Raw genomic sequence first — 12,410 nt, 5'->3', positions numbered from 1 at the left:
CTAATCAGTGTTCTCTCACCCACAGATCATCCAGCAGTGGAAATGATTAGGGATCAGATAAAAGCTTAAACATCTCAGATGCATTTATACCTTTTGAACATCTGGCTAGAGTGCATCTCTAACAACCTCCTGAGGTGGTTTGGGCAATTGGATCAATCCATCTTGAATGCTTCTTGGATGTATTTACACTTAGCTTTTTAGAGCTCAGATAGCAAGACGCATGAAGTGACTCATGCGACATTTCATGTACTGCTGCTCACGTCATGTTCAGGTTCAATTAGGCTGACACTCAAAATAGTAGTATTTCTGTCTTATTAGCCAACAAAACGTGAGTTGTACTTATTTTTAACTTTTGTTACACACATATGTACGTAATTAGAGGGTATGGAATTTAAAAGGATTTGATATGACAAGTGAATTAACACCGGATTCAGATTCGATAAAATGCTCTTCATCCCCAACTCTAAAGAAACACTGACTTGAAGGCTTTCGTCCAGAATGACAGACTCATAATATTGGTCTGGTTGATTGCACTGTAACTTTTGGACATTTTAGCTGAAGCTCCTGCTCTACAGCCTCAGTGATTTTCTTACCAGGACACTTGTGGTTTTTAAGGTGTGACAGCAAACTAAATGTTTTCTCACATACACTGCAACTGAATGGTTTCTCTCCTGTGTGGATTCTTTTGTGTTTATTCAGATTTCCCTTCTCACTAAATCTTTTACCACAAAGTGTGCAAGTAAATGGTTTCTCTCCTGTATGGACTCTCATGTGTCTGACCAGTGTCCCTCTTTCATTGTACCTTTTCTTACACACTGAGCAACTGAAAGGCTTCTCTCCAGTATGAATTCTCATGTGCGCAGCTAATGTTCCACTCTGGGTGAAGTTTTTACCACAAACCAAGCAACTAAAAGGTTTTTCTCCAGTATGTTTTCTCATATGTATATGCAAACTTCCCTTTTGCCTAAATTTCTTACCACACTCAGTACAGTCAAATGGCCTCTCCCCTGTATGACATGTTATGTGTCTTTGCAGAGCTGTGTTGTGCTTAAATGTTTTGCTACATGCTGGACACCTATAGAGTTTTTTCTGATTATGAAATCTGTGATGAGACACAACTTCCTTGTCTTTCACTTTCACTGCATCTGGAAATGGCTGAGATACAATCATCTGGTTCCAGTCATCATCCAAATCCTCAGTCTCAGTTTTAAAACACTTTGAGAGGAAAAACTGACCATCACTGGCTGCTTTTAAAAAACCAGCTACATCCAAGTCAAAGGCCGATTCTGATCCTCCACAGTCCTCTCCAACAGCTTCAGCTTCCATCTTTTGAGGTGAGCTGTTGGCTGGCGGATCTGCCTCTCTGTACTCTTCAGTTTGTTTATGATGAAGCTGTGAGGACTGAGGATTCTCTTCATCATCTTCACTCTTCACAGTGACAGGAGGCAACGGGAACTCTGGGATATCAGCCTTCTCCAGTCCTTGAAGCTGCTCTCCCTCCTGATTGCTCCAGACTTCCTCCTGCTCCTCCTTAATGCACGGGGGCTCTGGATCCTCCTGGTCCAGAGTAGAGCTCCACTCCTGCTGTTCGGGGGGAATCTCTGCACTGACGATCAGCGGCCGGATGTCCTGAGACACACCTGAAATAAAAAACAAGCACATTATCCAAAAATAAAAAGAGATGTAGAAAACTGAAAGCTCAGGAGTACTGCTGTATGTCTGAAATACAGTGACTACGGGTGTTCCACTATCAGATGTTCACTACATGATTGTGAAAACATTCAGGGCATTCATCATTCATCAAACTTTACTGAAATACTACTATTAGTGCTTAAATATAGTCAGGGTGGGTGATATATCGAATATACTCAATGTATCGTGGCTTGTTTTACATGGGATGTTTCCAAGTTTATAAAGCTGTGGTCTACAGTCAAGAGAAATTGAGGACAATTGCATGGATAACCAGTTAACAAATAAAACTAAGTCAACACATTACTATAGGGCTTAACACCCCATACACACCCACTACATGTCAGCTCACATTATGCACAGCTGTGATGTGTGTGTGTATATATGTATATAGTTTTTTTTTGTTACTTTGATATGAGTTGTGTTGATAGCTTTGTTGATTTTTTTAGGGCCTGAGCCCCAAAGGGGTGAAGACCCTCTTGTCTGTTCTGTTTCTATATTTCTTTCTTTCTTTAGGGCGTGAGCCCCAAAGGGGCAAAGACCCTATTGTATTTTGTGTGTTTGTTTCTTTCTTCTTCTTATTCTTTTTTTATTATTACGCCACTTCAACCCCAAATTTGACCCCCTAAACATGCTCAAAAACTCACCAAATTTGGAACGCACATCAGGTCTGGTGAAAAATTTGATAAAATGTAAAAATTATCCTCCAGAGTGCCAAAATGTGCTCTATAGCGCCACCTATGTCACTAAAATGGAAGAATGTGTGTTGATGGGTGTCACGGTTAAATGGAGGTCATTTTTGAAGGATACAGCAGAAAGGTCTATATACATACAGTACATTATATACAAACTTTGTATGAAGTTTGGTGTTATTATTTATTTTACAATAATTATGAGTCTTATATGTATAATTCAGTAGTGGGGATGACCTATGAGGGGAAGGGAAAAAATGGAGTGAGAGTGACAGTTTAGTGATAAAGTGCAGTAGAAAAATAAAATCAAAACTAAAATTTGTAGTTCTGTACTGCATTTTTTCCTTTATTAGGGCCCTAGCACCTAGCGGTACGCTGACACTCACCATTCAAATATATGAGTATTTTTCTGTGTCCAGCTGCGGTTATTTATTATCTCTTCACATCTGACAGCAGTGTTCAATGCTTACTTTTTTGTCAAGGAGTACATGTGTTCCTAAATGAAAAAAATTAGGAGCACACATAGAAATCTAGGAGCACACTGAAGAATGTTCAAGTAACTGTTTATTAAAGAGAACAATTTATCACATACATACATAAATGCTGTGTGTGTGTGTATTTAAATGAAAATTTATGTTCTCTTTAGGGTGCTTGATTAGGGCAAAAACCATAATCACAATTATTTTTTCCTCAATATTGACATCACAGTTATCTAATACGATTACTTTTTGACTATCATTTTTGGTGATTGCCGATATATGCAAATATTTTTTCCCACTTGGCTGAGGAAACTATTACACATGCAAGCATAGATTGTACAAAGTATGATCAAAGATGAAAATATATGAGGGACGAACTAGAGTTCTGGAGCTCAGCATTAAAACTTTAATGAACCTGCCAAGTGGGTGGAGTAGCAGTTTTTTTTTGTTTTTTTGAGTTTATTAGACAGACAGGATTGATGTGTAGGATTTAATATTTGGTCTACAGTCTGAAGCGGAGGGTGGTGGTAATGTGCCTAAAATGCTAGTTGCCAACCCCTGTTATAACCCAAAAAGAGGAGAATAAGAGGTTTTTTCAAACAGAGTGGTACATCCTGTCAGCTGAGGGATTTCCTATCTGTGCAGCCAAACACAGCAACTCCTCCACGGACTGTTTCACCCTGATGGTCCCGGTGTTTCTTCCACAGGCTTCATTTCACTTGACTGACTGACAGACCCCCTGATTATTCCCACTTTAACCTGAATAAAAAACCAGGGCTCGGTGGTCTGGTTGGATCCAAACAGAGAGCCGGGGCTAGCTGAGAGCCGAGTGGAGGCTAACTAGTTATGCTTCCTTCCAGTCATGCTGCAGCTAACGCTCCATTAGCCTTATTAGCGTCGCCACTTTCTGTATCTGTCATTTCAACTTTAAATCCCTCTAGCATTTCATATAGTCTTATGGTTGTAATTTGCATATCTATTTTTAGGTACAAATGCAAGTGAAATACTTGCACTGTAGAGCCCTGTGACAGTACACATTTCAATCAAACTTTGACCGGGTCATGTGGGTTAAAAGTGTTAAAAGTGCACAATTTTGATGACACAGCTGTGAGCAAGTCAGCCTCAGAACATCATCTGATTCACATGAAATTTTCAAGGTGTGCTCTACAGTTGATATACAGTGACATGATGTTTATTTAATGCGTGTTTTCTAACACCATATAGTGGACACAGGAAATGAACTCCTTCATGCAATGTTAGATAACAGACAACTAAAGTTACATGTCTTTGTCCAGCAAGTACTTGTGGCACCGTACATTTAAACCGTAAACCATACACGACAGACATGAAGTGCAATCAGGCAGATTCCCAGAGCCATGGAGACAAGCTTTGTGATTCACCAGTTTCCAGAAAGTCCTAGAAGACGCCACTTTATTGACGTGATTGGTGCTACTGGTGGCTCGATTACTGGGCGTCGTGATGGCCTGATGACGTGTCATCATGCAAGCTTACAAAAACAGCCTGCTTGAGCTTGGCTCTTCCTACTTGGTCACACCGACATCGAGGTAAGACGTGTTTTCATCTGTTACCGGTGAGATTTGATGTTTCACCATGACAGAGGAAGTTGCTATGACTCTATTGTACATGCTCCAGTCTGCACCAAACTTTACATGTTTGATAAGAGTCCTGGCCTGAACACGTGTACATGACAATATTTTATCAGTGATGCAAACTGGCTGAATAGCGCCCCCTATGAAATTGCAGCAAAGCAGTCCCAGCAACAGGCAAAATAGTGGACAAAGGAAGTGATGTTTATCTCCTTCTTGCACTGTCTGAAAACAGCCCGGGTCTGAAGACATCTACATGCCCGTGACAGAAGCCCTTCAACTGCGCCGCGGCCCGACGTGCGCAGAGGCGCGAGGGCCCGTTCAATGCTGCTTGCAGCTTTAATTGTACATGTTCCTGTTCTAATATAAAGTAGAAAATAAAATCACTACATTCACTTTGGCATCATGTCATTTTTGCAGTTGAAGGGCCACCTGGAAACTATGTTTTAAATAAATATTTGAAAAACAAATGAGAAACAGTTAACCTTAATGTTCTTTAACAATGTGCATCTTCAAATACAATGTAAGGCACAGGTGCCTTATATTGTATTTGAAGATGCACATTACTTACCTGTCCAGTTACCTGTTTCATATGTGAAATAAGTTTCCTCATAACATTGAGGAAACTGTTTCTCCTTTTGTAATTCTTGTCAGCTGAGCTTACATTTTCCATGCCTTTCAATCCTAGATATTTGATCAATATTATGAACAGCAATTTAACAAGACATTGGGTATGTTTATTGTATTTTTTGAAGCACTAAGAGTTTAATTTAATCTTGAATAATTAAACATGGAATTTATTACAAATTATATACATGTACAACCAGTGGTGGAAAGTAACTTATCCAATATTTCACCAAAAATCAAACATTACAGAAAAGGTCCAAAAACTGAAAACAGATTTGTGTATCAGAACTTTGTTTTTTCTTCTTTCCCTTGTTTTCTACGAAAAAATATTCATTTTCCCACTGAGTCTGAAATTTTCTGCACTCGCTAGCAATCTTGTGTCTCTTTGGGTCTGCCATTTCTGACCCTCAGCAATTTTTTTCTTTGATTGCTTGCTTTGTGGAGACACTGCCTTGTTTAAGACAGTAGCTCCACCTAGTGTTTTAACTAAGAAGTACAACACAGTTAAGCACAAATATTATGTGTGGGCCGTAGTCCATTATATTTTTAGACTTTGATATGGGCCAATTAAAAACGGCCCGTGAGCTGTAGTTATGTAGTTTGGACACCCCTGCTCTAGCTTTATGCTTGGGGTCATTGTCATGTCATGAATAAATTTGGGACCGATCAGACACCTCCCTGATGGTATTGCATAATGGATAAGAATCTAAACATCTAGGGTGTCTAAAACTTTTGCACAGTACTGTAGGTCTGCAAGCCTGACAAGCTGGAGATCATGGACAAATTCGAGCCAGTGTTACACCATATTTGGTGACCCATCCAATACTGTGACCTGCAGTGTTGGACGAAGTATTCAGATCCTATACTTAGGTTAAAGGATCTGAGTAAAAATTCTGCATTTAAAATCCTACTTAAGTAGAAGTATATAAGTATTACCAGCTAAATTAACTTATAGTACTGAAGTTAAGGTACTAATTTTGCAGAAAATCAGGCTGTACATGATATATTAAAATACATTATTAATACTGATGAGCCAATGTATAAGCAACATTTTAATAGACTTCTATACTTTTATTTAATAGGATTTTAAATGCAGGATTTTTACTTGTAATGAAGTACTGATACTTTACTTAAGTAAAGGATCTGAGTACTACTTCCAACACTGCAAGTCACAGAATCAGATGGGTCACAAATATGGTGCAACACCAGGCAGTGCATTCACATAACCTAAATATAGCCATATAGCCTTATTGTAGCCTAAATATGAATGATGAACACAGATGAATAACTTTCAATAAAATTGACAAAATAATAAAAATCAGTAGTTGAGCATGTTCTCTGCTGTGTAAGTTGTATGTGCTTTAATTTTGTGCCTGTGCTGTGGATCTCTCTCTGTAGGGCTCCTGCTGAGGTGTGTGTGTGTGGGATGCAGGTGCGCAGAGGCTGATTGAATAATTCTGACTGTGAGTTTGTGGGTTGTTTCAGGAAGCTGATCGGTTCTACCCTCCAGGCTTGCAGTCTTAAGGCCAACTCCTTCCAGCTACTGCGGGACTCATCTCTCTCCACTTCCAACTAACCTGCCAGCCAACATGTTCTGATGTGATATGTAATTTGTTCATGGGAAATGTCAGCCCAGGTGCCGTAGGAGTGGGTAGCAATTTTGTTTAATCCAATTTTCTCCTGTTTTTTGTTAGGTTAGAAGTTACGTTAGTGGTTTGTCTTTTTGTTCTTCTTTGGTTTGAGTAGGTAAGTTTAGGTTCCTTAACTTTAGTTACTTTTGTTTGTTATGTTGCTGTTAGCCCACCCTGAAGTTGAAGAAATCCTAAATAAAGACCTAAAGGGATGTAAATTACTTGTGGCTGGTGGTTCTTGGGAGCTGGGAAGAGGGGAGTCTCACACACTTCATGTTGCACCAGGGTTTCCCCTAAGCCTTGTCGTAACAATAGGCTATATGTTTAGGAATTATATGAAAGAAAACACGGCTCCTACGCATACATGCACACACCAGGAGTGTGACAGTGTACACTTACTTAACAAGTTGCTCTTTTTGTGGACAGCCAGTTAGAAAAGATTCAGATTCAGTTCCATCTCAGTCTCACAGCGCAGTGAGCTCATCATCATTTATGCAGTTGGATGCGGTGTTTTTTGTTTTGATGAATTAACAGGCCTGTGTCTGGCTACACAAAAGTGATGTAAACAATGTATCAACAGATTGTAAAATGAAAAATAAAACAGTGGAACATGCTTGATTTGTAATGACTATCTAGTTAAAAGAGAGTGATATGAGATAGATAGATAAGGCGGTGTTGTGAAAGACTTTGTGCTTATGATGATAGGCTATAATATTTTAATATTTTAATAGACCTGTGTACCTTACCTCAGACAGACTGCCAGACGCTGCTCTGGGTCAATAGGGTCCCGGTAGTTCTTGCTCTGCCTCATCAGAGGTGGCACTAGCATCCCCAGGAGTACCTCAAACTGTCCCACCTAAAACATGTCTGGAACCGGCCATGGTAGAGCTTTAGCTCCTGTATGAGGCAGTGGAACTCTCCTTCTCTACTTTGTAAAATGGGATGTACCCAAAATCTCCTCTTCTTTTGTCAAGTGAGGAGAAGAAGATCATCATCACTGGATGATGTTGAATCCATCATTTTTTCTGAAGAAAAAGCTGTCACAAATTCATGTTTTCGGTGTTTGTGTCGCAAAGTTGTATCGCTGCCGGTGTGAATAGTTTTGACACGAAAATGCAAAATATTTGCATGCAAGTATTTCACATTTTCGTGTTGTAAAGGCCTTTAAGCTCTGTTTTCGTTGTCTACTTGTCTCTTTCTAGAACACTTTTCTCTGACACACATCACACCTCGTCTCTGGTCTCTCCCTGACATACTGGAGTCAGTCGGCAGAGCCCTGAAGCTCGTTGGTTTATTCAAAGTTTATTAATATTAAACATATCACATGTCCAAATTGCACCAAATTAAACGCTGTACTCCCTTTGTTCCCCAACCAAGTGCGGAGTCGATTGGATGGACAGTTCTAGAGATTCCCAGAGGACATACATACATACAGAGATTCCCTCCTTTAGCAGAGTGATTATAAGTGCTAACATTATTATAAACAGTACTTTAACTCTATTATAACAGTACTTTATGTAGGAGGACAACCGCTTGTTCTTTAATTGTGTTAACTAATCTTTGATTCTTAAGAAAAATAAGAGACAGACTCCCTGGATTCCTAAGTTTGTAAGAGCAGACCCTCGGCCTGCAGAACTGACCTTTGTAACCCTAAGTGGCAGGTGATGCTCTACAGACTCCTAAGACCTCCTAAGAAACCACTAAGTTGAATTATGACATTAACTAAAAGCATGAACTGACCCTAAAGGCCACTTGGACCAGAGGAAAACAACTCCCACCTTAGATGGAGCACCAACTCTTATCACCAAAGCCATAAACTAACCCACATTCCTGAGGACTATGGGAAGCCTCCCTGCAAATCTGAGGCAAACCTGAAATTCATGTAAATTAAATGTCTAATCATTATGCTTATATCATGTTATTTGTCCTGTAAATACAAGATGTATGGTATAACTTTCATATATGTATGACTATCTACTAAAGAGATACAGGACTTAGATTTTATTAACCTTTTATACTACAGGTAACAATACTGCCCTTTATTGACAAGAGTTAAATTCCCTTATATGAAGAGTTAATGAATGTTTGATAACCATGTATTTGTATTTTAACTTGTGATCTATTAACCTCATAGACAATCATATTTTATTAGTTAAATTAGACAAGTAGTTGTGTTGAAAGAATGAAGTTGTATGAAGGAATGTAAAGATGTTTGAAGGATTTGAGTTTAAAGTTTTCTTTTATTGTAAACAATAGTCACATTGAATGCTTTTATATTATAAAGTAAGTTTCTGAAAGTAATCTAATCACGTAAGCATGCCTAATTTTATTTCCTTTCACTATAGTATTAAACTTTATTTCAGTAGATGGTTTAAGATGTGTAGATAGTTTGAGAAAGTTGAACAATGCAGGTTGTATACTTAGACATCATGAAGTGTTAATATGAAGGTTAATGTTTGTTATTAGAAGAACTGACTTATCATGTAATCATGTAATATGCTTAACTGTCTCTTGAATGGTTTTACAAATATAATACAAGCTGCAGGAACGTTATTAATCAGAAATATCATGAATGCTTGGACATTATGAAAAAAATGTGTTTACAGCTTTAATGTGAAATAATAGGCAACAGTGACTTGAAGTGTGAGTTTTTGCATGTAAAAACTCAGAATTAGAGTTCCCCAAATTCCTTTACTTCAGGGGGCACAGGCTGCAAAACACCTAAACCCCCTAGAACAAAGAAATTAAATATTCATCAATAATTCGGCATGAAACCCTTTTAGAACACACCCAAACTCCTCCCGTTGTATCCTAACTTATAAAAACAGACGTCTCTTTTATTCGATTTTCAACCAAATATATCTGTATTTGGATCTTTTATTGCGACAAGTTAATTTGTTTTTATTCCATTAGTAACATTAAGTCTCCTATTTCCACATATAGTAATTTAATACGTAATTTAATTTTAATTTTGAAAAGACGCAAGTGAGGGAAACGTGGATGCAATTTAAGAGACTTGGGATGCACCCATAGTCTTTTGCTCTAGTGAGATCGGATCCAGCTTGACATGATCTTGCAAAGATTAGGCTATATTTTCTTAGCTTTCTTTTTTTCTTGGTGGCTGTATTGTAATGCTCACTTATACAATCATATTTGCCACACTAGTTATGAGATACGACTTGAAAATCGCCAGTTAGGCTATATGTTTGTGAATGTGTGACGAATCTGCTGACAGAGGCAGACCATAGCTGCTGCTGTTAGGGATGCACACCAGTTAGCTTGAAAACCAGTTAGCTTGAAAACTAGTTGGGACATAACACCAGCTAGTTCCGTCCAGCAGCCATAGGTGGCTCCACGCATCTCCAAAAACATTAGAGCAAATTTCCAAACAGCAGTTATTTGGATAAACTGACCACACATTGTTAATCTACATGATTATGTTTTCTCCTGAAAAAATAAACTTAATAAAGTGACATATTAACAGTGCTACAGCAAAAATTACAACAGCTTTTAGCCTGCTTTAAAATCTCAGCTATTGCTGCCAGTTGGTGGGAAATGCATTCTGGGATACTTGGCTGCATACTTCAGTGTGAACTGTCTGCTTAATGGCATTAATGGCATACTTAATCATTCATTTAGTACGCACTTACTGCAGTACATACTCATTGAGTAAGTAGTAGGCAGTACATTAGTATGTGATTTCGAACACAGCCACTGATTTCTCTGGGTTTGAAAACTGTGGGAAAGATTTGGGATAATGCGAGTACATAACTCAACATAACATATAACGTAGGTCTAGTTATTTTTAGACATTTTAATGCAGAATAGTTATATATTATGGCTTTAAATGTTATGTGTTATTCATCTACAGTCACTCTACAGATAGTTCTTCAACGTTGCCGCTATTACTCACAATGTCTGACGCTTCTGTAAGGTGCAGGGGAAGTGTGTACCTGACAGCCAATAGCTAACCGTTTTTTTTTTAAAGCAATGGAAACATAAAATTGAATCTGTCACTACTGACCAGGTGGCATTAGTTCAAAGGTGAGCCTTAAAATAAAAACGTGATCATTACTTTAACAAGACAAACCTGTTTCGGTATTTAACGCTGTCTTGATGGCGGGCAGCTGCTCGGCTCCCAGCAGCCTGCGGTGCCGGTCGATCTCCTCCTCGTACACGGTTATTGTTCTTTCAAACATCCCGATTATCTCCTCGACAGCCACCGTCAGTCGCTGGCTGACGAACGATCTCAGTAACTGGATTGTAGACATTTTTAGGAAACAGCCAACCGAGGAAGAGGAAAGAAATCTGATCACCGTAAAGGAGGCCCGGACCCGAGGGGTGCACTTCCTGATTGGGGCTCTGTTTTGGGTTCGTGTTGCTACGCAATAATAAAGCCAGAGTCCACTTGAACCCCTGTGGTGTGGGGTCGCTACTTTCCGCCTCTCATCTCTGTTGTATTTGCATCTCCCTCCAGGAAACTGCGCACTCTGATATCGGTTCTCCCCTGAGATGTTTTCAGTTCACGCCTCACAGAGCACACAGCTTTGTCCACTGGTTCAGTGTCTGACCCGTAGATCGTGATTTTACGCTCGAAGCAGACTGTTCGACACTGTATCGACCTTTCAAAGCAAAAGTAACACGGCAAGATGTATGAACTCCTCGCTTCGCCACGGCAGAAATCACGTGACCATCCTATATGGAAAGCCAAAGGTATCACATTTCGTCTCAATTCTCCGGCGTTTAAAAACGCCGCTAACGCCGGGTGGCATTTATTAAACGCGTTGTGGCATTTGGTAATGATCTCCGCCCTGTGATTTCTCAGTCAATAAAATTGAACTGTAATCACCCAATCACTACAGAATAAGGGCAGACCACACTCATCAAGCACAGATTTCCTTTGCTGTTTGTTTGGATAGCCTAGAGAAAATACCAAGTATGCACATGTGTGTTATTTTATTAGTTATTATTATTTTTATTATTTATACATATGATTTTATGTTCAAATATATGGAGTGTAGTGATATCAGCCATTTAATAGGTAAAGGCTGGTCATTCATGCTTGTTGACTGGGATAAACCAGCTTGCATGCTGTTACGGTAGGATTCCTGAGGGTGGCAGCAGAGGATCATAAATAAAATATTATGGTGCATATCTTTATATTCCCTTGTAAAATAAAATAAAAAATAAACCTCAGCATGGCATTAATGACACATCTTTTCTAAGGAATCGATTCTAGCTTTGGCATAACTGTGTAGTTATTGATGTTATAGAAGAGTGTTATGGATATTGTAAAGGATACATAGTCATTTTAATTTATTTTATTTCATTTGTAAGTTTGTTTTATTAAGAGTTTATCACAATAGGGTTAGTCACAATGTAAAGACTACAATTAAGCAATATTACATGAGAGGGTGTGCTTTACCATCATTAATAGTAATAATAAAGGTAAAGCACACCCTCTCATGTAATATTGCGATTGTACAACATTTACCAACAAAATAAAAGATATAAACGAAATGTATTCATATTGTGAGGCAGTTTGCTCTAAAAATAAAAAACTTCTTGCTTGTGTTATTGCCGTTTCTATTGGATTACATGGGGTATGACTTATACCTGGAAAACAATCACTCACATCAGTAGACTCCTATGTAATGAAACCTAGTTTACTACTCCAGCAAGTAG

The 12,410-nt window shown here is 38.7% G+C and overlaps 1 protein-coding gene across 1 annotated transcript; it reads right to left on the bottom strand.

The window, feature by feature from the left end:
• Positions 1-295: 295 nt before the first annotated feature.
• Positions 296-11,663, bottom strand: LOC122981375 (zinc finger protein 184-like). The gene is made up of 2 exons (XM_044350072.1): positions 10,816-11,663; positions 296-1,640 (listed from the first exon to the last, which is right to left on the bottom strand). Exons 1-2 carry the CDS (start codon positions 10,994-10,996, stop codon positions 508-510), a joined length of 1,314 nt encoding a protein of 437 aa, XP_044206007.1. The 5' UTR covers positions 10,997-11,663; the 3' UTR covers positions 296-507.
• Positions 11,664-12,410: the final 747 nt, after the last annotated feature.

Source organism: Thunnus albacares, chromosome 4, assembly GCF_914725855.1.
Source record: "Thunnus albacares chromosome 4, fThuAlb1.1, whole genome shotgun sequence".
Taxonomy (NCBI): domain Eukaryota; kingdom Metazoa; phylum Chordata; class Actinopteri; order Scombriformes; family Scombridae; genus Thunnus; species Thunnus albacares.
Note: the sequence above shows the minus strand (reverse complement) of the source record. Positions and strands in the feature narration are given on the sequence as shown.